This window comes from Eublepharis macularius, unplaced genomic scaffold (genome assembly GCF_028583425.1).
Source record: "Eublepharis macularius isolate TG4126 unplaced genomic scaffold, MPM_Emac_v1.0 Eublepharis_55, whole genome shotgun sequence".
Lineage (NCBI taxonomy): Eukaryota > Metazoa > Chordata > Lepidosauria > Squamata > Eublepharidae > Eublepharis > Eublepharis macularius.
Window position 1 is genome coordinate 1 of NW_026559757.1, and position 20,037 is coordinate 20,037.

At 43.5% G+C, this 20,037-nt stretch overlaps 1 protein-coding gene across 1 annotated transcript in view; it reads right to left on the reverse strand.

The window, feature by feature from the left end:
- Positions 1 to 6: 6 nt before the first annotated feature.
- The window catches only part of LOC129347109 (synaptopodin 2-like protein), a gene marked incomplete at both ends in the record, with an annotated part of 37,113 nt that continues 17,082 nt past the window's right edge, over positions 7 to 20,037 (reverse strand). The window contains one exon of the mRNA XM_055004007.1: positions 7 to 1,751. Coding sequence (XP_054859982.1) covers positions 7 to 1,751 — 1,745 coding nt within the window. The remainder of the gene's footprint in view (positions 1,752 to 20,037) is intronic.

Below are 20,037 nucleotides of genomic sequence, written 5' to 3' on the forward strand. Positions count from 1 at the left end.
ATAAGCAATGGGAGGTGGGGCACGGATGTTTGGGGAATACTTCCAAGAGGAAGGCAGGGAAGGAGTGGGGGATGGGGTCCGGGGCTTTAGGGCTGGTGTTGGCGCTGCTTCCACCACATACTTGTCCATGCGGCTCTGTCGCTTGGCAAAAAGCTCTGCCCCTTTCCCCTTCAAATGTGGTATGTCATGTGAAGGAGACGACCCGTTCACAAGTCCACCGGGGCCTTTTCCTTGCTGGGGTTTAGGGGCTACTGGGGGCGGGGTCTTGAACTTGCGGGCAGAAGACTGCATGAAATTGCAGGCTTCTGCCCCTAGACTGAGGAAGTCTTCCTCTGGCCCAGACTCAAAGCCGGCCCCGTGTTGATCGCCTTTGGGCTTTTCATCCAGGTTCTGCACTAGAGAGAGCAACTCTGGGTTAGGCGAATTCTTTTTCTTCTCCTCTACAGACTTGAACATGGGCTTCTTGCTGCTCCGTCGACGGGCTTCCTGCAAGATGCCCGTTCTGGGGCCTGGCACGGCAATCCTCTGCTCCCTGGAGCTGGGAGGCTCAGAAGCAGGCCGTGGAGTGGCTGGGGCCACACCAGTGGCTGGCTGGATTGGAGGCTGGCTGGGCTGTGCTGGGACTGGGCTGATGTTCAGAGAGGAAGAAGTTGTCCCTTGAGCTAATTGTGAAGACAACGATGGTGCCAAAGACTTACTAGCGACCGCATCTCCAGCTGGTCTGGAGGGATTCGACAGGTATATGGAAGCAGTGGAGGTTCTTGCCGTGCTGGAAGATGGCTTGGCCTCTGCTGAGTTTCCAGTTCGTAAGTTGCTTGCTGATGATTGCAGAGAAGTTGGTGTGGTTGGGATGTACAGAGACACCGAGGTGCTTGCCAGGCCGGGAGGCTGCGTCGCCGATGGAGTGGAAGGAAGCACAGAGGTCCCTGGTGAGGCAGGGGAGAAAGGAGCCACAGCAGTTCTCTGTCCACCTTGGCCCTCGTGGTTTTTCCTTGGCACGGAGGGCCTGAACACAACAGAGGAAGTCACAGGCCGCTGCCCTGAGAAACCAGGAGCGAAGGGCCGGGCAGATCTGTTGAAGAGACCCGTGGTACTTGGAGGTACCTGAGAACCACCTCCTCCTCCAAAGATGGCAGTGGGAGACTGGAGCTGAGCAGGGCTAGGGGACGGCAGTTGGCTGGAGACTTGTACAGCTTCAACTTGGATGTTCAGCGGGGCCTTCTCTGCCTTCTGTGGAGTAAGTGTTTCACGATGCCCCACGCTGGGGGTGAGCAGGAGAACTGGTGGCGGGAGCTGTTCCTCTGACTTTTGGGGAGGGACGTTCTCCAAAGTGTGTCTACCAGCCTTCTGTCTTTGCTGCTCAAATAACTGTGCCCCCCTGCCTGAGGCATCAGTGAGGCCTTGTTGAGGCTGCTCTTGTGCAGCCTGTTCCTTGGGCTTCTCCATATCGAGGTAGGTGTTGTCCCAGTCAGAGTGATTGGTTAAACTCCTAGCATCGGAGAAGCCTTCCTCGTCAAACTCAGACTCACTGGTTGGGAAGACGCCGTCTTCTTCATCATAGCAACGGTCTTCGTCAACACTCCCAAAACTGACCAGGGTGTACTTCTTGGCCCTCTGCCTACGCTTTTTGAACATCAGGACTCCCTTGGAATGAGGGTTGGGTGCATCTGTCAGCAGGGATGCGATGGTTCGGCATTTTGTTTTGGCTTCTTTCACATTCTTCTCCTGCATGCTCTCGCTGCGGTGAAGCTCTGCAAGGGATGGAAAAAGGGACACGGTCAGAGCTCTGCAGGGAATCGTGTTTTAAATCGTGGGGGGGGGGGGGCCCTGCAGATATGATTCCAGAATTTACAAAAACATTCCACCTCTTTAAAGAAGAAAATTATGGGGTTATGTACCAAAATTGTATTTACGTTTTAGCCTGTATTACTTGTCTTCAGATTTTTCTATTCTTTAACCATTTCTATTGGTTTTAATGTGAAACTCACGAAATCCTCAAGTATTGTACCTTACCCCGTAGGATCCATCTTGCCAAATTATAGGCAGAATGGAGAAAGTGTCCCTATCTTTATTTCTTAAAGACACTTCTGGACTTTTATTTTCTTGTCTAACTGGTATGAAAAACTCAGGGATTATAGTCTTCCTCACCCCAAGGGATTACTTTTACTAAATATCGGCCAAATAAAAGAATGAGCCTCTGTTTGACAGGTAATGATATTTCTAACAGAAAGAATAGGCATGGGGGCGGTAACTGGAACCTTAGAAAGGCAAGGACTTAAAATCGTATCATCTCATGCACAGTTGAGCAATTGCAATGCAAAGTAAACATAAGAGAGCCTGTAAATGTAAAGTTCCTTATTGAGAACTTAATGAACATATACAAGTTAATAGCAAATATGGGATCCAGGGCTTTTTTTCAGCTGGAACACGGTGGAACCGAGTTCCAGAACCTCTTGAAAATGGTCACATGGCTGGTGGCCCCGCCCCCTGATCTTCAGACAGAGGGGAGCTTAGATTGCCCTCCGTGCTGCTGGAGTGGCGCGGAGAGCAATCTAAACTCCTCTCTGTCTGGAGATCAGGGGGGCGGGGCCACCAGCCATGTGACCATTTTCACCGAGGGCGATTTAAACTTTTAAAAACTCCCCCCTTGTTCCACTGACCCAAAGTGACGTCATTGGCCCTGGGAGCATGCATGCACTTTGCCCGCGCAGATGTGGTACCAGGGCCACCACCTCCCGCCAAGAGTTGCCCCCTGTGCTGGCAACCCACTGAGTTCCACCATCTCTTGATGGGATCCAAAACAGACCAATGACTGGCAGAAACACTGGATGCAGAAACCTACTGGAATAATCCTGTTTGGTGGAAAGATGGGAAAATTAACCGCTGGTTGATCAGCATCTCTGTCACTTCCATTTTCAGTTGTTTTTCTCTCTTCCCTCTCCCTCCACCATCTTGCTGCTCTTTGTCCAACCCCGATTGTGGCCAGTTCACATTACAAAGTCCTGGTAACCTCCACCCCCCATGTCTGGAAGTTCCATGCTAGGAAATTAATTCCTAGGGATGTGCCGATTCCTAGGTGGCCTATTCACATGTGGACCATGGAGCACAGGGAGAGGTGGCTGAACACACCTGCTATGCCATTTCCTGACCTGAAATGCCCCCAGGGATCTGCTATTTGCCCTACTGAGGGAAACCATTAGTATAGTAGTCTTCAGTACATGCAAGTTCTCCCAGCGGGGAAAAGAGCAGGTCCCCAGGACCATTCTGGGTCAGGAAAATGGAATGGGGGTACTCCAAGCATCCGTTCCTTGCATTGGGTCCCCACTTGCCCAAGTTTTGAAGGAGCACACAACTCCCGGTGCGTGTCTGACCAGCAGCACCCATGGTGGCCACATGGGGGGCGGGGGAACACAAGAACTTTGTAATGTGTGAATTGGCCTTCATGAAACAGCATCAGCAAGGCAGTAGAATATAGAGAATGAACTGCCCCCCCCTCATTATATCTAAGTAATGTATATAATCCTATTTTAATTGCTTCCAGTGTTTGTATTCAAGAGGCACAGATTTTGATTGGTTTATATCCGAAGTCAGACCTCTAGAAAACAGTCCACATTGAATTCAGTAGGGAGCCTTCTTTTTGTTCGGTTTGTTCCTGAGCACTCCATTCAAGGAGTCTTCCTCACTTCCTCAGCCTTAGCTTCTGTAAAACTACAGAAGAGGAAGCAATTCTATCAAGTGCCTCCTTCTCCTCTGCTTTTCTCGAAGAGTTCCCCCTCCCCACTACAGTCGCCCTTCAAGATCCATATTCAAGTATGCAAATGAAAGGTCACATGGTAGCCCTTATTTGCATATCAGAGTGCAGAATGTTTGCAGAATTTTCCTTCAGGCTTCTGTTCCAAATGAGAAACAGGTCTTAAAGAAATGGAGTTACTCTAGAGGTGAACCAAAATTGGGGCAAGGGGGAAGGAAGCTGTTTTGTGAGCATTTTCATTGTGCTATGAAATAAAGTTGCCCCTCTTTTGGGCAATTTTTGACATCTCTTGGCAAAGGATGTAAAACTATTTGTGAGAGGTGGGGGAAGGGAAAAGAAGAGGAAATGCATTCCCTATTGCCAAGTAGTAAAGAGTCCAGGAGCACCTTTAAGACTAAGCAACTTTATTGTAGCATAAGCTTTCGAGGACTACAGCTCTCTTTGTCAGATTCCTCGCATCTGACGAAGAGAGCTGTGGTTCTCGAAAGCTTATGCTACAATCAAGTTGGTTAGTCTTAAAGGTGCTCCTGGACTCTTTACTATTTTGCAACTCCACGGCTAACTCCTCTGGACCTATGGCCAAGGCAACCAGATTTGCCCTCCTGTGCATTGTCACCCACAGAGTAATGGGATGTGCATATAGGTTCAGGTTCTGTCCAAGGCTAGCCCCGTCATTGCCTTAATACTGGGGAATGTGTGCCCTCTTCCCCCACTGCCATACAGCAGAGGCACTGAGAGGGGGAGTAGATGGTGGGCTGAAGCGGCTGCAGACCTTTCTCCCTTCTCCCCCGAAGGCAGCCTTCTGCAGTGAAAATAAAGCATCTTTAGCAGGGCTTTTTTTCAGGGGGAACGCGGGGGAATGGAGTTTCGGAACCTCTTGAAAATGGTCACATGGCTGGTGGCCCCACCCCGATCTCCAGACAGAGGGGAGTTGAGATTGACCTCCACGGGCAATCTAAACTCCCCTCTGTCTGGAGATCAGGGGGCAGGGCCACCAGCCATGTGACCATTTTCTCTGAGGGCAACCCACTGAGTTCCACCACCTCTTTTCCCAGAAAAAAAGCCCTTATCTTTAGAATCTAGAGCAGCACTTGTTTATTTGGTTACCATATTTCTTTTAAATGTGTGTCTTTCTTTGCTTCCTTAACCACCTTTAGGTTTGTTGTGTCCTTCAAATAAATTTAACACCCTGTCACAATTCCGCTTAATTTCACTGAAGACTTATTGCCCATTTTGATTTCTCTGCTGGAAAAAAAAAAAGCAAAACAGAACAAAACATTCACTAGTATCTGAGAGGCTATCTTAATAGAAACCATTTTTTAAAAGGCAAGGAATAAAATCTCCAATGGAAACGTTTCAGGGATTTCACAGGGATGACTTAATCAGTTTTATTTTAAACTTTGGCCGATTCCAGACGGGCACAAATAAAGCGAGTGCTTTCGCTTTTCCAGCGACCTCACTCGTAAAAACCTGTAATGTCCCGTCCCTGCTTACCTCTGGATCATGGTGCTGTGTAGCGCTCCAGAAGCGGACGGTGTGAATGCCGTATTGCGTGTTTGCACACTTCTGGACGCTTCATCGCCATGGAGAGGCCCTCCCCTTTCCTTCCTTCCTTTGCCGGCTGGCCGGCAACAATATTCCCTTAATTTTTTTTTAAAAACCAGGTGCCATTTGCGCAGTCGCACGTTTGCGCACATCGAACTGCGCAAATGCGCACAAATGCACAAATGCACAAAAGTTGACGCTGCATATTCGCATATCTGCACATTTGCATTTGCGCAAAACACATAAAAAATTTTTTTAAAAAAAACTGAAATGCGAACCAATGAAGGCCCCCGACGTCAACTGTGACGGGGAGGAAACAACCAATCCCGGGTACCTCCGGAAGCGGGATGGCACAGCACGCTGCGAGACAAAGCGGATGGGGACGAAAGTGAACGTGTGGCCGGTAAGCGATTATTTCCTCAGAGAAACCGCAATTTCTGGCCATCTGGAATCGGCCTTTATTTGTAATGCAAAGGTAAAACCTACGTTAGCTGCAGTATGTATTTTATTTACCTTTTCTGCTTCCTCCTACATGAACAGCATTCATACTTGATATACATCCTTCCAAAATAACCAAACTGCAATAGCCAGATGTCTGATAAATGTTGGAAATGTAAACAGCATGAAGGTTCATTTTATCATATGTGGTGGACTTGTGATAAGGCTAAGCAGTTCCGGGGGGATATAATTAAAGTTATGTCAGATATTTTACAAAGGAATATAAATAAAACCCCGGAATTGCTATTACTATGTATGAACCTAGAAGATTTTGATAAAATGGACAGAGTTATGGTGTTTTACATGATTACGGCGGCCAGAATGTGTTATGCACAGCTGTGGAAGACTCAGGAGATACCATCTATGGAAGACTGGATTCTGAAAGTTTTGAATATGGCAGAAATGGACAAATTAACAAGGAAATTGAAAGAACAAGAAGAATTGGACTATACATTAAGCTGGGAAAAATTTAAGAAATATGTGGAGAAAAAGTGGGACATGAAGGGAAAATTGTGGTCTTTGGAGAATTGAAGGGGAGATAGAAACTTACTTAAGTTTAAAAGGGTATATTTTACTGTATTTTATTGGATTAGTATAGTATATTTACAGGGGAGTATAAGTTTGAGTAATAAGGTTATAGGGAATATATGTGAAATACAGATTATATAGATAATTGGTATGTAAGGAATAGTATGTTACACATATATATGTATTTTTTAGTTAGTATATGTACCTATTATTACTTATATAATTTTTATATTTTTAATTAAGATAAGTAATATAGTAAGTGTAGATAGTTAAGATAAATAAAGAGATTTGATTAGTATGTATAATATAGATATACATTATAGACTTTAAGAATTTATATGATATACTTTTTAGATTAAGTTGGGTATGGAAAACTGCTGGGAGTCACCAGAAAAGGGGGGGGAAGGATGGGGAAAATGTTATAGGGTAGAAAATGATAATGATTCTTGTGTATGTTTGTGAACCCATCCAATAAAAATTTATTAAAAAAAAACAAAATAACCAAACTGCAAGACAAACCCAAGGCCCTGAAATCATCAAACTTTTTCGGAGACTGGTTCAGCTCATGAAAGCTCTGTCCACAGAAGACGAAAGCAAGGCCTTGTCCAATTTTCCATCCATTTCAGAATGACACCCATTAAGATACAATCTGGTTAAAAAATGTTATCAGTTCCACTGTCCAGTGCAAGGGCAGACAACCAGCTCTAAATTCCACAGGCCTTTTTTGGGTAGTGCTGCGAAAGGGAATGCTGAAAATACCACAGAAGCTCTATAGACCTTGTTAAATTACTTCAGTCAAGCAGGAGGTCAACCAAGGCCAGTAACTGTCAATAGTCATCTTCTTCGGCCATGGGCTACAGTGGCTTGCCGTTTTATTAAATGTTACTGGTAATTTGCCCTACCCCAAGAGCTCAGGGCAAAGCGTGGCATTGGTAATAAAAGAAATGGATCCCTAACCTCCAGAGGACTCGTTTTCTGAATGCGACGAGGAAAGAAAAGAAGACAGAATTGAGAGCTCAGCTGAGGTATGAAATGGAGGGAGGGACAATTCCATCAGCACCAGCCAACAGTCCACAATATAACTCTTAATCGCTCCAAAAAACGAAGATGAAAAGGTTCAGCAGACCAACCCCCTTTTGCTTCCCTTTTCTAGCTGGGCAGTAACACGATTACCATCATCAGAAGGGAAGCAGGAAGTGGAAAGGAGACAGATCAGTGGAAATTCCAAGGGGAACTCAACCTTGTACTTTTAATCAGAACAGAAGCCAATCTCTGCTGTATCAGATCAAAAGTCTGTCCTGTTTCTAATAGCAGCCAACCAAACCCACGAGCAGGGCATGAAAGGCCCTGTTCCCCTTCCCCCTTGCAGCCACAGATATTCAGAGTTACTCTACCTCTGAACCTCCATTTAGTTATCACGGCTGAGGATCCTTGATATTCTGGATGAATTAGTCTAACCCTTTAAAAAAAATCACCTGAGCTTGGGACCATCCGCCTTTTATGACAGCGAGTCCCATCAGGTCATTACACAGTGCGCGAAGAAGTTACTTCCTTTTGTCTGTCCTGGAGCTACTGCCCATCAGTTTCACTGGCAGGCAATTTGGTGGCGCCAAGAGGTTCAAAGAAGAAGATATATGGCTCCTTGACATTTCCACTTTGTTCCCCTCCCAGTCCCATGTTCCAAAATGTCAAAAGCAAGCCATCTGAGAACACCACAAAACACACCATGACAGAGGAAGGGGGAAAGGCTCCTCGCTTTCTGAAGTTGGGCAGAGGAAGGAAACTAGTACCTGCATATGGTTGGTCCAAGCTCTTGAAAGCAGCATCCAGGCTGGGAGAGGAGGGCATGTCACATACCCTTTTTAACTTGCAGCTCTCCATAAAGAGAAAGAGCAAAGCGGAGCAGCTCCCTTCTGGAGCTGAACCAAAACTGAAAAAGATCCCGAGCCCTTTGATTGCGACTCCGCTGGCCTTTTAAAGCTTCCCCTTTGTCTCCCTGGCATTGCTGCTGAAAGCCATGAGGTAACCCTATCTATTTTTACCCCCCTGAGCATGGCCACTAAGCAGCCTGATGGACATTGTCAACTGTCAAACACTCTCTCCAGGCCTTGTCCTCCTTCCATAACAGGGTTTTAAAAATAAGATGTGTCCCTCACCACAAATGTTTCGATGCTTAGGAGCATTGGACAATGGGAGCAGGGAAGTCCGACCCTAGCAGTCACTGAGGATCATGACACCACATAGAAAGTCCGATCATCTGTTCCATGATGCTTTACGTATGACTTCTTTGGACATGAAGTTTTTTGGATTCCATTCTTCGTAACGCATGGCACAAATACTTATTGTCCCCGAGTGATTGCAATGCCACTAGATCTTTAAAGACCCTGGTTCTGTGTATCTGTGCAAAATTAACAAACACTTTTATATCTCAAAAGATGGTGGACATTCTGGTTTTTTTCCCTATATGGAATGCATGGATCTAATTTTTACAAAATGTGTATGTGAAAGAGCTGGAACTCTCTCTTTTGTTTCCTCACTTTATCTCTCCAGGGCTTCAGTACTGGCTGAGGAGAAAAGAGCTTCAGACAACAGAATGAACAGTAAGGTAAATCTGGGAAGGTTAATTTCCCCTTCTCCACCCCCCTTATGATGTTAAAATTGAGCCCCCCTTCCTTTAGATGTGAATGGGGTATATATGTGAGTAAACTAAAAACATGTCTGACTCTCTCAGGCCTAGTTGGGCTCCTCAGTAAGTGGTGCCCTGGAGTTACGAAGAGAATGGTGCCCCATTTGGGGGTTCTGTTTTCTTTGTTCAAGAACATCAGATGTGGCACATGGGGCTACTGCTAAAATATTCTCTGATAGGACTTCAGGATTGAGATCACCCCTCCCCTCAACTCTAAAACTCATGAGGAAAAAATTTGCCTAAAGGTTTAATTTAAATTGATCCAATGCTAAAGACTGACACGGCTAGGGTCACCATGAGTTGGTTGCGACTTAATGGCACGTTTTTCTTATCAGCAAAACTACCCTGATATCGCAGGAGTGTTCCACAATTGTCTTTCCACTACAGTACTAGGTCTCCTTTTACAGACAGGATAAGGATTATTTATTTATTTACTAACTTCAGTGGGGACACAAAGCGGCTTACTTTGTTCTCCTGTCCTCCTTTTATCATCATAACAACCCGGTGACGTAGGTGAGGCTGAGGGTGGTTAACGGACCCAAGGTCATCCAGCAAGCTTCCACGTCCGAATGAGGATTTGAACCTTGGTCTCCCGGATCCTAATCTGACACTCTAACCACTACACCGTGCTGACTCTCAGAAGGTGAAATGGGTATTTTTCTGTAGCCGGACCAATTCGTTCCTTGCCTGATCGTTCTTGGGAGCTTTGAAAGTTACTGCTCCCAAGTAGTTTGTGCCTGGTAGGATGTAATCATGTAACTTGCTGAGATGTACAGTATACCACATCAGCAGAAAGTGGTGAGGGCTGTTGAGTCAAAAAGCAAGGCAAAAGTATTTTAATAAATGCTAAATCTGCAAAATGCACTAACTTCTTCTTAGTAGTGGTGCTGTTGCTTTAAATTTTGCTCCTTTGTGGTACAGCTGCCTCCACTTGGTTGCTTTATAAATTACTTCCTGATTACCATGTTTACTTTGGTTTTCCTTAATTATCAGCTGTGGTTCAGGGAGGGGGCTTTAATTACTGCTTTTCTTTGGCACCAAAAGCAACTGCTTATATATATTTAAAAATATGATCATAGTTGTGCAATTACAACATTGTGTTTAGTAAAGTCCCATCAAGTCACATTTAACTTATGGTGGTCCCTCAGGGGGTTTTCAAGGCAAAAGACTAACAGAGGTGGTTTGCCATTGCCTGCCTCCGAGTTTCAACCCTGGCCTTTCTTGTTGGTCTCCATCCAAGTACTAACCAGGGCCGACCCTGCTTAGCTTCCAAGATCTGACAAGATCAGGCTATCCTGGGCCATCTAAATCAGGGTAATTATAACATTACAACAATTATTTAAGCCACAGAATAAGGATAGATAATTAAGGACTGATGCAGGAACGCTGCACCCTCTGCAAGGAAACAAGAAGCTAGTAACTAATCAGGCAGAGAATAAATTTATATATATAAAACAAACAGGTGAAGTCAGCAGCAGCCTGTACAAGAGCTTTCTCTGTGGTGGCCCCTATCCTGTGGAATGACCTGCCTGAGGAAGTCAGAAGAGCCCCCACTCTCCTGGCTTTCTGTAAACGATGCAAAACCGAACTATTCAAAAAGGCTTTTTACTCAAATGGGAGGGCTGTATTGTAGGGATGGGGTCTCAGGTGCTTCACTAACAAGTTGGGGATCATAGACTTCATCACCATTTTTGCCTCATATATTATCTGCTGCTTTAAATATGTACTCCTATGTACAACCATCATTCCATGCTGTCTAATGTTAGTCCTAGAACTGATTATGTTTTGCTTCAGTATCTCTACTCTGTCTTGGATCCTTGCTAATGCTATGTCTTTAAATTTGTATAGGTTTACCTTATGGTATTGTATTGAAATGTACTTACTTGATACTGATTGTATTAACCTCATACTGTGTAATCCGCCTTGAGTCTCAGTGAGAAAGGCGGACTATAAATGACATAAGTAAATAATACAATCCGGCCTGCCCTCTCTAGAAGAAAAAAGCATTTGAGGTCTGAGCCCCAATGGTACAGAGCAAGCAGAGGGGTTGGTATCTGAGTTCTTCCTCCATTGTCTTTACTTTCATGATCAGTATGCTCCGTCTGTGGCACTGTCTGGCATCCAGAGAGCCCAAGCCACACCTTTACCCCTCTGCCCCCCTCAGCCTGCAGTGTCCTCTGGTGTCCAGAGATACAAACCAAACCTTTATATCTGTTCCCCCTCATTTGCTGCCTCTGGGGCAGCTTAGCACTAACCACCAAGAGAAAGAGAACAGAGAGAAAACCTCACTCTAGCAAAATACCAAAATGTGAGAGAATGTAATAGGTGTGGCAAGCAGGAACCACTGCTGGGGTGAAATAGCAAAGAGTCCAGGAGCACCTTTACGACTAACCAACTTTATTGTAGCATAAGCTTTTGAGAACCACAGCTCTCTTCATCAGATGCATCTGATGAAGTGAGCTGTGGCTCTCGAAAGCTTATGCTACAATAAAGTTGGTTAGTCTTAAAGGTGCTACTGGACTCTTTGCTATTTTGCAACTACAGACTAACACAGCTAACTCCTCTGGATTTATGACTGTTGGTGTGGAATCAGGAAAGTCTTTGCAAAGCCACTAGTAGATGGAAACACTGTTGAAAGAAAGGCCAATCTTGTAAAAATCTATTATGTTCGAAACTTGCTTTACTATGTTGACTGGAAATGTTCTGTTAGTTTAATTCTCTCCACACTCTATACTGACCTTCTTGGTCAATTCTCTTTGAATTTACTAAACCAGACAGTTAGGTGCCAGAATAATGCATATTAACGAATGCTAGTTTTCCTATTGATTTGCATTCTAATAATGACAGTAATAAGACTCCTTTCAGTGCATGTTTTTCATTCATTGATAAACAAATGAACGTTCCTTGCCGCTCCATTCATTCCCCACTGAGAAGCTAAAGAATAACCTCTAACAGAGTGATACTCACGTGAGCTATCTTTTACATCAGCCAGAGATTTGACAACATTGTAGCATAGGAATCAAGCAGATGACCTCAAATGCTGGACTATTTATAGGCTGAAGAGTGAAGGTCTGTCCTAGCCCATGGAAATTCACTGCAATGAATGGCAACTTGGCAGGTATTCCTGCTCAAGCCAAGTAACTCATGGTACAGTCCTAAGCCAAGTTAGGCCAGAGTAACTCTGAATAGAATTGCATTGTGAGATGAAGCTCGGAGACAGTTTTATCTTCATTTATTGCACTGTGGTTGGTGAATGAATTAGCATACACACACTTGGCACTGGAGATCCAGTACAATACATTCTTTATCAGATTTTAATCCAATCAGATTTGTATTGGTGGGAGATGAACAAAAAAAATGGCATTGCTCTCCATAGAATGGACAGCAGTTTTGTTTGACTTCCCAGCTACTTCAGGTAGATATTTTTTAAATACTGTGAATAGAATCCAGCAGACTTTAGCTCCTGGAAGCCCAATTCATTTCAACGGTGGAATTAAGTTAACTGAAATATACTTAATGTTGGCTGAATCGTGCCCTATTAATTTTGTCTCTGTTTAAAAGATTCCAGAAGATTTCCTGTAAAGAGTAATTGATGCACTATGACAAGAATACATTCTGAATATAGCCCAAGTTGAGTGAACGTTGGCAGTCAAAGCCATTTTTCCATAGTTGATGTCACAGTTAAGTGAGAGCCAAATATAAGGGGTTAGAGGCTTGGGACAGCTGCATGTTCTTTATATTGGGGGTTCTTTTTTAGATAAGCCACTGCATAGGTTCTTTTGGACTCCAAAGCATTCCCCAGCCTGTTCAAAGAAAGCCGAGGTACAGCAGGAAAAAAACACAATGCCCTGCCCTTGAAAGCCCCAGATGGATCCTCTCTCAATCGCAAAACTTTCCCCATGTCCCAACCACTGCAAAAGAAGTCACACCTTTCCCACGGGCAGGTAAAGGCAGGTCAGCTTCTGCAGGAATCCAATTCACCAGGAAGGCCATCAGAGCAAGGCTACAAGGCGGAGGACAGGCCAGGTTTGGGTAGAAAAACTAGCCATTTATCATTGGCCAATGGACAGAGTCTCCCTTGTAAACTCAGAGTCTCTCTACACATTATGGAGAACCTAGGGACGCTCAAGTGCAGGACTGTATGTATAGTCCTCAATTCAAGTGCAGGCTGTTCTTGATCTACACACATGAATGCCACTTTCACCGGAGCTCCCTTTGTGTGGCTACATCTGCAAGTCTCTGGAGCGAAAAGCATCAATCCAGCTCTGTTTTTGCTGTGAGAACAAGTACTGTAGGCTCCTTTGAGATGCCAATTTGCATTTCTCTAAGGTGTGAGAAAGTATCAAGATCTGCACTTCAATGAATGGATGAGGGAGAAACTGGGATACCTTTAGCAGTTGATATCAAAGTGTCACAAATTTTAGTGTGACTAGGGGCCAAGCTAGAAGTGATGAGTTACACTTGAATGGCAAGTGAACACTCACATGCATTCCTCCCTGTTCACTTGTGCTCCACTTGCATTCCACTCGATCACGTGGAGCGCAAGTGAACAGGGAGGAATACATGTGAGTCTGTTCACTTGCCATTCAAGTGTAACTTGTCACTTCTAGCTTAGCCCTGTGCGAGCAAGTGCATGGAAAGTTGAAGGGGGGACATGTGAAATGAGATTCACTTGAGCATCCCTAGGTAGAAAGACTCTGAGCACCACTGAAGTGAAAGCACCCCAATGCTTCCCAGAACTGCCAAGAAACATCATTGTCTCCCAGACAAAGATTTTTGCTGCCTACTTCCACCCCCATCAAATCTCCCAAACTTAACTCAAATATCGTAAAAAAACAGATCACACTATTTGCCCAGCCCTCTAAATTGCCAGGGCCCCTAAAATTTAGTCTTTTATTCCCCTCTTGCAGCAGCCCTACCATTTCCTAAGACTTATAAAGGCTTTCACATAATACTGGAACACTTCATATTATGAAAATATCAACGTGAGCATAGCCAAGCAAATACCTTGAACTTCAGGAAAGCTGATTTTAATAAACTTAAGAGAAATTATTGGTAGGATTTTGTGGCTAGATAATTTATCAGAGAAAGGAGTCTAAATTGGAGGGGAGTTCCTAATAAAGGAGTTGCAAAGAGCGCAATCACACGTAGTGTCTGAGAGCCAAACTACAAGTGACGCCTGACACAGGTTGGAAACTCGTCAGCTTCCCTCGAGTTTTGATGGGAAATGTAGGCAGCTTGGTGGAATGTTTGACAAGTGACAGTTGAAAAGTCCATTGGACAGCAGTCGGAAAGCCAAGCTGCAAGACCAGGACGCCTACATTTCCCATCAAAACTTGAGGGAAGCTGGGGCGTGGCACTGCTTTGGATGAAGACAGTCGCAGAAACCTGAGCTCTGCTCCCCTCTCGAGCCAATTAGTATAAGAAAGCAACTCATTTAAGCAAGAACGCTCAAATAATGGGCAAGCACAATGCAGAAAAGAAAAATGCAAATGGCAAGTCAGCTAAAAAGCTCCAGGATTACTTTCCCGCGCCGTTGCAGCCTGAGACTCAAAACAAAGCTGGAGAAGAAGCACTCAAAATGGCATCTGAGGCAAATGCAACAGGTAAACTTTTGTCTGAAACTAATCTGCCCTTGTTGCTGCAAAAAATGGAGGAAAGAATCTTGTATAAAATTACAAATTTAACTGACCAGATCTCAGATATAAATTTGGACATTACTAGAGCCATTCATAAAGCCGATTGTGCAATGGATCTGAGTACTTCATGGCAAAACAAAATCCAAGCCTTGCAAAAGAACAATGACTTAATGAAAAGCAAAATTCAATCCCTAGAACTTTCAAATCGCAAGCTTCATCTTAAATTTAGAGGGATTGAAGAAAATGAAGCAATAAATGAAGATCCTGCAGCTTTCTTGAATAAATGGCTAACAAAAATTCTAAGCCTCAGAGATCATACTGCCCCTCTAATTACCACAGCACATCGGCTTGGTTTGTCAAATAATCCACGAAGGAAAAGCCCCAGGGACATTTTACCAACTTTTTCAGACGGGAGTTCAAGAAAGATCTTAGAAATGGCCAGACAACAGAACTCACTTACTTATAATGGGTCTTATATTGTTGTCTTTGTTGATCTGCCGAAAGAAATCCTCAACAAAAGAAGAGAACTTAAACTGATCACAGGAACTCTTAGAGAAGCAGAAATTGAATACAGATGGTCAAGCTTTACAAAGCTCCGAGTCACACACAAAGGGAACACTTATCTGGCAGAAGACCAAGAATCAGGTTTGACCCTGCTGAAGAATATCAATCTGGAGATACCCACAGACCCAGAGACTATATCTCTTAAAAGGAAAAGATCTCAGCCTCCTACCCCCCAAAAGGGTAGTAAAATTCCAATCAGACATACTTAATAGTCATTTTCCTCATTGTATCCTGTTTATAATTCTAACTTTTCTGCATATAAGCCTCTGTATATATTCTAACAAATACAGTGTTCTAGTTTACTAATTAAGGTTCGGGGGTGGGAAAAGTTAAGCATTATGTTATTTCAGGTTCAGCTCCAGGAAGTATTACGGCTCTTCTACCTTGGTAAGTGATACCAAGTACCTGAGTGGGGTATATACCCACAAGGTATAGAGAGCTGTTTAAATAACATGATCAAGTGATTTAAGTTTAACTGTAATTCTTCTTTTTTTGTTTAGTGCATAACACTTGATTAGTGAATCTAGCAATTTGTATTTCTCTTTGTAGGGGAAGGGGGAGGTTAGGGAGGGAAGGTTTGTTAAGGAGGGAGGGAGGGGGTGGGCAATTTCAGCAGGAGGGAGGGTAGACGACTGTTTACATAAATGTTAAGCCATGTTGGTAACATTTTCCAAATTATTATTTTTCATAGCTCTAACTATAATTGCTTTTAGATGTAGAATCCTTGTGATAATGTAACGTTAAAAATCTTTGTACAATATTTTATTTTGCTATTGAATATCCTCCCTTTTGTTGTTATTGAAAAAGTTAAAAAATAAAATTAAAAAAAAAACTTGAGGGAAGCTGACAAGTGTCCAACCTGTGTCAGGAGTCACTTGTAGCTTGGCTCTGACAAAGAAAAACAGGAGATATCTAAAGAAGCCAATGTAGGTGCCTAAAAAGCTAAGGGATGGGCTGAAAATCAAAGAGAAATGGAAGGAGAGAGAGGTCACTAGGGGTGTCTACAGACGTGTAGCCCAGACCATTATTAGGGAAGTTAAAAGAATTTGCTGAGACTGGCATGGAAGTTCTAAGGACAAGAAGAAGGGCTTTCCAGACCTTTAAGACAAATAAGCGGGTTCTAGATCAAATCAAGCCTAGAAAATGACAAAACTGATGCTATTGTACTTTCGTCACATCATATGAAGACAAGACACACTGGAAAGGTTGAAGGAAGGAAGAAAAGAGGAAGTGTGAGATGAAGAATGAGATGGCTTGCCTCAATAAAAGAATCCACGGCCTCCACTTTGCGAGATCTGAGCATGGCTGTTAATGACAGGATGTTTTGGAGGTCGTTCATTCATGAGGCCACCATAATTTAATTTAGTTTAATTTATTAGGTTTGTATTCTGCCCTCCCCACGCCAGCAGGCTCAGGGCGGATCACAATAAGTTGGAAGGGATTTGATGGCACATAACATACACTTACAAGTATGCTGAAAGAAACGGTAAGCGCACCGTTCGCTCTTCGAGATGATATTCTTAGAGAGGGTGCAAAGGGAAGGTGGAACTGCTCCTTATTTTGCCTCAGTCATCTCCCAAAAACAGGACCTGCATGCAACTTAGCCAGAGTAGTGGGAATGGCAAGTGGGCAAAATTGCAACTCAAGACTGGTAAGGAGTTGGTCAAGGAATACATAGAGAGCAATCCTAGGTAGGTCTACTCAAAATCCTTCTCAGGGCTACTCAGTGGTGCTTACTACTAGGAAAGTGTTCTTACGATTGCACTGTTAGTTACTTTAAACGAGTTCAAGTCTTATTTTTTCAGTTGAATTACATCCTAGGGCACTAAAGGGCCTTACTAATTTATGCACATGACCTCTATCTACTATCTCTGAGAAATCGTAGAGGACCATTGAGGCCCCACGAGACTGGGCAGATGTTGATACAGTCTTCAAAAGGAGGAACAACAAAACGACACAATAGTCACTCCAGCCACTCCACAGCCTTCACCCTGAGTACAGGAATTGGAAGGAAACCCTTTTTCCATACCTGCCATCAAGAAGGATATACCTTAAGTGTATTTGTCCGGTCTTAATTGTGCCAAAACATTGGCAGTTGGTGACCAATGTGGTGTACATCCATGAAGGATTTGACTATCTTCACAATAGTAAAGAGTCCAGTAGCACCTTTAAGCCTAACCAACTTTACTGTAGCATAAGCTTTTGAGAACTACAGCTGTGGTTCTCGAAAGCTTATTGTCAGTCCTTGGTAAGTAAATCCCCTAGCTCTCCACAGCAATCACAGAGGTGAATTGGTTGAAGTCACTTTTATTAGAGATCTATCGGGTTCAAGGTGCTCAGACAGTGGAATTGGCAGAAGTGACGTACTGAGGGAAAGCATGGTTAGTTATAGGTTAAGGTCCCGCCCCCAGGTTAGTAGCCCGTTGAAATTCTGGCACGAACGCCAGAGACAAAAAATATCACAGTTTAGACTAAATCTACAGAGTAGGCATGAAATCATCCCTGTTCCCAGGAGAAGCATCGTTTGGGTTAGGCGCAGCTGGTCTCAAGACCGCTCGTTTCAAAAGCGAAAGTCTTCTGCTTCGCCAGGAGAGTGTTTAACTCCAAAGTAGCGATAACACACTGAGCTTCCAAATAACAGGCATTGAAAGGTAATCAGAACTCTTCATAGTGTCAGAGGATCAATAGGCCACGCACAAAATACTCATGGCATGTGTTGCAGATAGGCATACATGACACTTATGCTACAATAAAGTTGCCTAGTCTTAAAGGTGCTACTGGACTCTTTACTATTTTGCCACTACAGACTAACATGGCTAACTCCTCTGGATCTATTATCTCCACAACAGCTAATTCTTCAGCTGGATCTCCCCTTCCTCTTAAAAAAAAAACCTTTGCTGGATATAGGGGAGATCAGCCACTGGCCCCTGTGCAGTCTCTTTCTGAAGACTTATGTTCAAACTTAAGTCTGCCTGCCTAAAATAAGGCAAGGCAAACTTTTGTTTCCTCTTACCCTATGCCGCTGTTTCCCAAAGTATGGGTCGGGACCCACTGGTGGGTCGCGAGCGGATATTGGGTGGGCCCTGAAACTGATAGGGTGACAGTCGCAACATGTTGGCCGGGCCATGTCGTTTGGCCAGCAGCCGAACGGTTACTAATAATTTAATTTCTCGCGGCGTGGTGCGGAGTGTGATCGTTCGTCATGGGCGCGGGGCTGCGGCGGGGCGGCCGAAGGCAACTCGCGAGCCCGAGCATCAGTCATCACTGTAGTATTCATCGTCGCATATTGTGCGTTTATTATCTTCTTAAAACTAAATAATGGACAAGTGGTTGAAACGGATAGCAAAAAGTATGCCACCAGTGGCGGATTGTGGACAGAGCAATGAAAAAACAGAAGACGTTATTTCGGATGACAAAAGTGACACTGAGCCTGACCTACTAGCTCCCTCTACGAGTTCACATGAAACAAAACGTCAAAAAGTTGTGAGAAAATATGATGTCGAATACCTGAAACTAGGAGTCACGTGGAATCAAGCTATGGTGGATCCATGCCCTCAATGCGTTATTTGCTGCGAAATATTGGTGAATGAAAGTATGTGTCCAAGTAAGTTGACACATCATATAGAAACGAAACATTCCCATTTAAAAAATAAGCCCGTGGATTTTTTTCAAAGAAAATTATTGGATATGAAATCTTCAAAGAATATTGTTTCACATTTCATAAATATTAATGAAAATGCTACTTTTTTTTTTTTATTAATTTTTATTGAATTTTGTTGCAACATATAACTTACAATCATAAGAAAATGCTACTTATGACTCATATCTTATTAGCTTAAGAATCACCTGAGCAGGTAAACCTCATACCACTGGCGAGAATTTAGTGTTGCCATCGATTAAAGATGCTGTTGGAGTGATGTTTGGAGAAAAAGAAGTAAAGGAAATCGAACGTATACCACTTTCCAATAATACTGTTGCACGAAGAATTGACGAGATGTCCGAATGGGCAGAGGATGAGTTAATCCATAGAGTAGTTGGTAGTAAATATTTTACACTACAACTGGATGAGTCTACCGATGTGCAAAGCCTATCTTAGTTACTTGTTTTCGTGCGTTATATATGGCAAAACAACACGCAAACCAATTATTCGTGGAACGGCCGACTAAATTTTCAAAGAAATTGATTCTTATACAAAAGAAAAAGGGTTGGAATGGAAGAACTGTGTCAGCATATGCACTGACGGAGCTCGAGCTATGTGCGGCAAAAACAGCAGTGTGGTCACGAGGGTTCTTGAACAAAGTCCCAATGCTTCGTGGACACACTGTAGCCTTCATAGAGAAGCACTGGTTTCAAAACCATTGCCTGATGATTTAAAAACAGTATTAAATACCGCTGTGAAAATTGTAAATTATATTAAAACAAGACCCTTACAAACAGGTTTATTTCAAAAGCTGTGCGAAGAGATGGGTAGTCTCCATAAATCTCTTCTTCAGAGGTACGTTGGTTATCCAGAGGGAAAGTACTGACAAGATTAGTGGAATTACGCAATGAAGTTACAGTTTACCTGGAAGGAAAAAATGAATATCTTGAATCTCTACTGGACGAAGAATTCATCCTCAAGCTCACATACATGGCGGATATTTTCTCAAAGTTAAATGAACTCAATTTGTACCTGCAAGGATCAGACAGATCCAACATTTTTGCAGTTCACGATAAAATTCGAGCGTTCATGAAAAAACTTATGTTGTGGAAGGCAAGTATGATTGTTTTGAAACATTTGAAACTTTCATTATAGAAAACTAAGTGCAGCCAGATATCAATGTAGT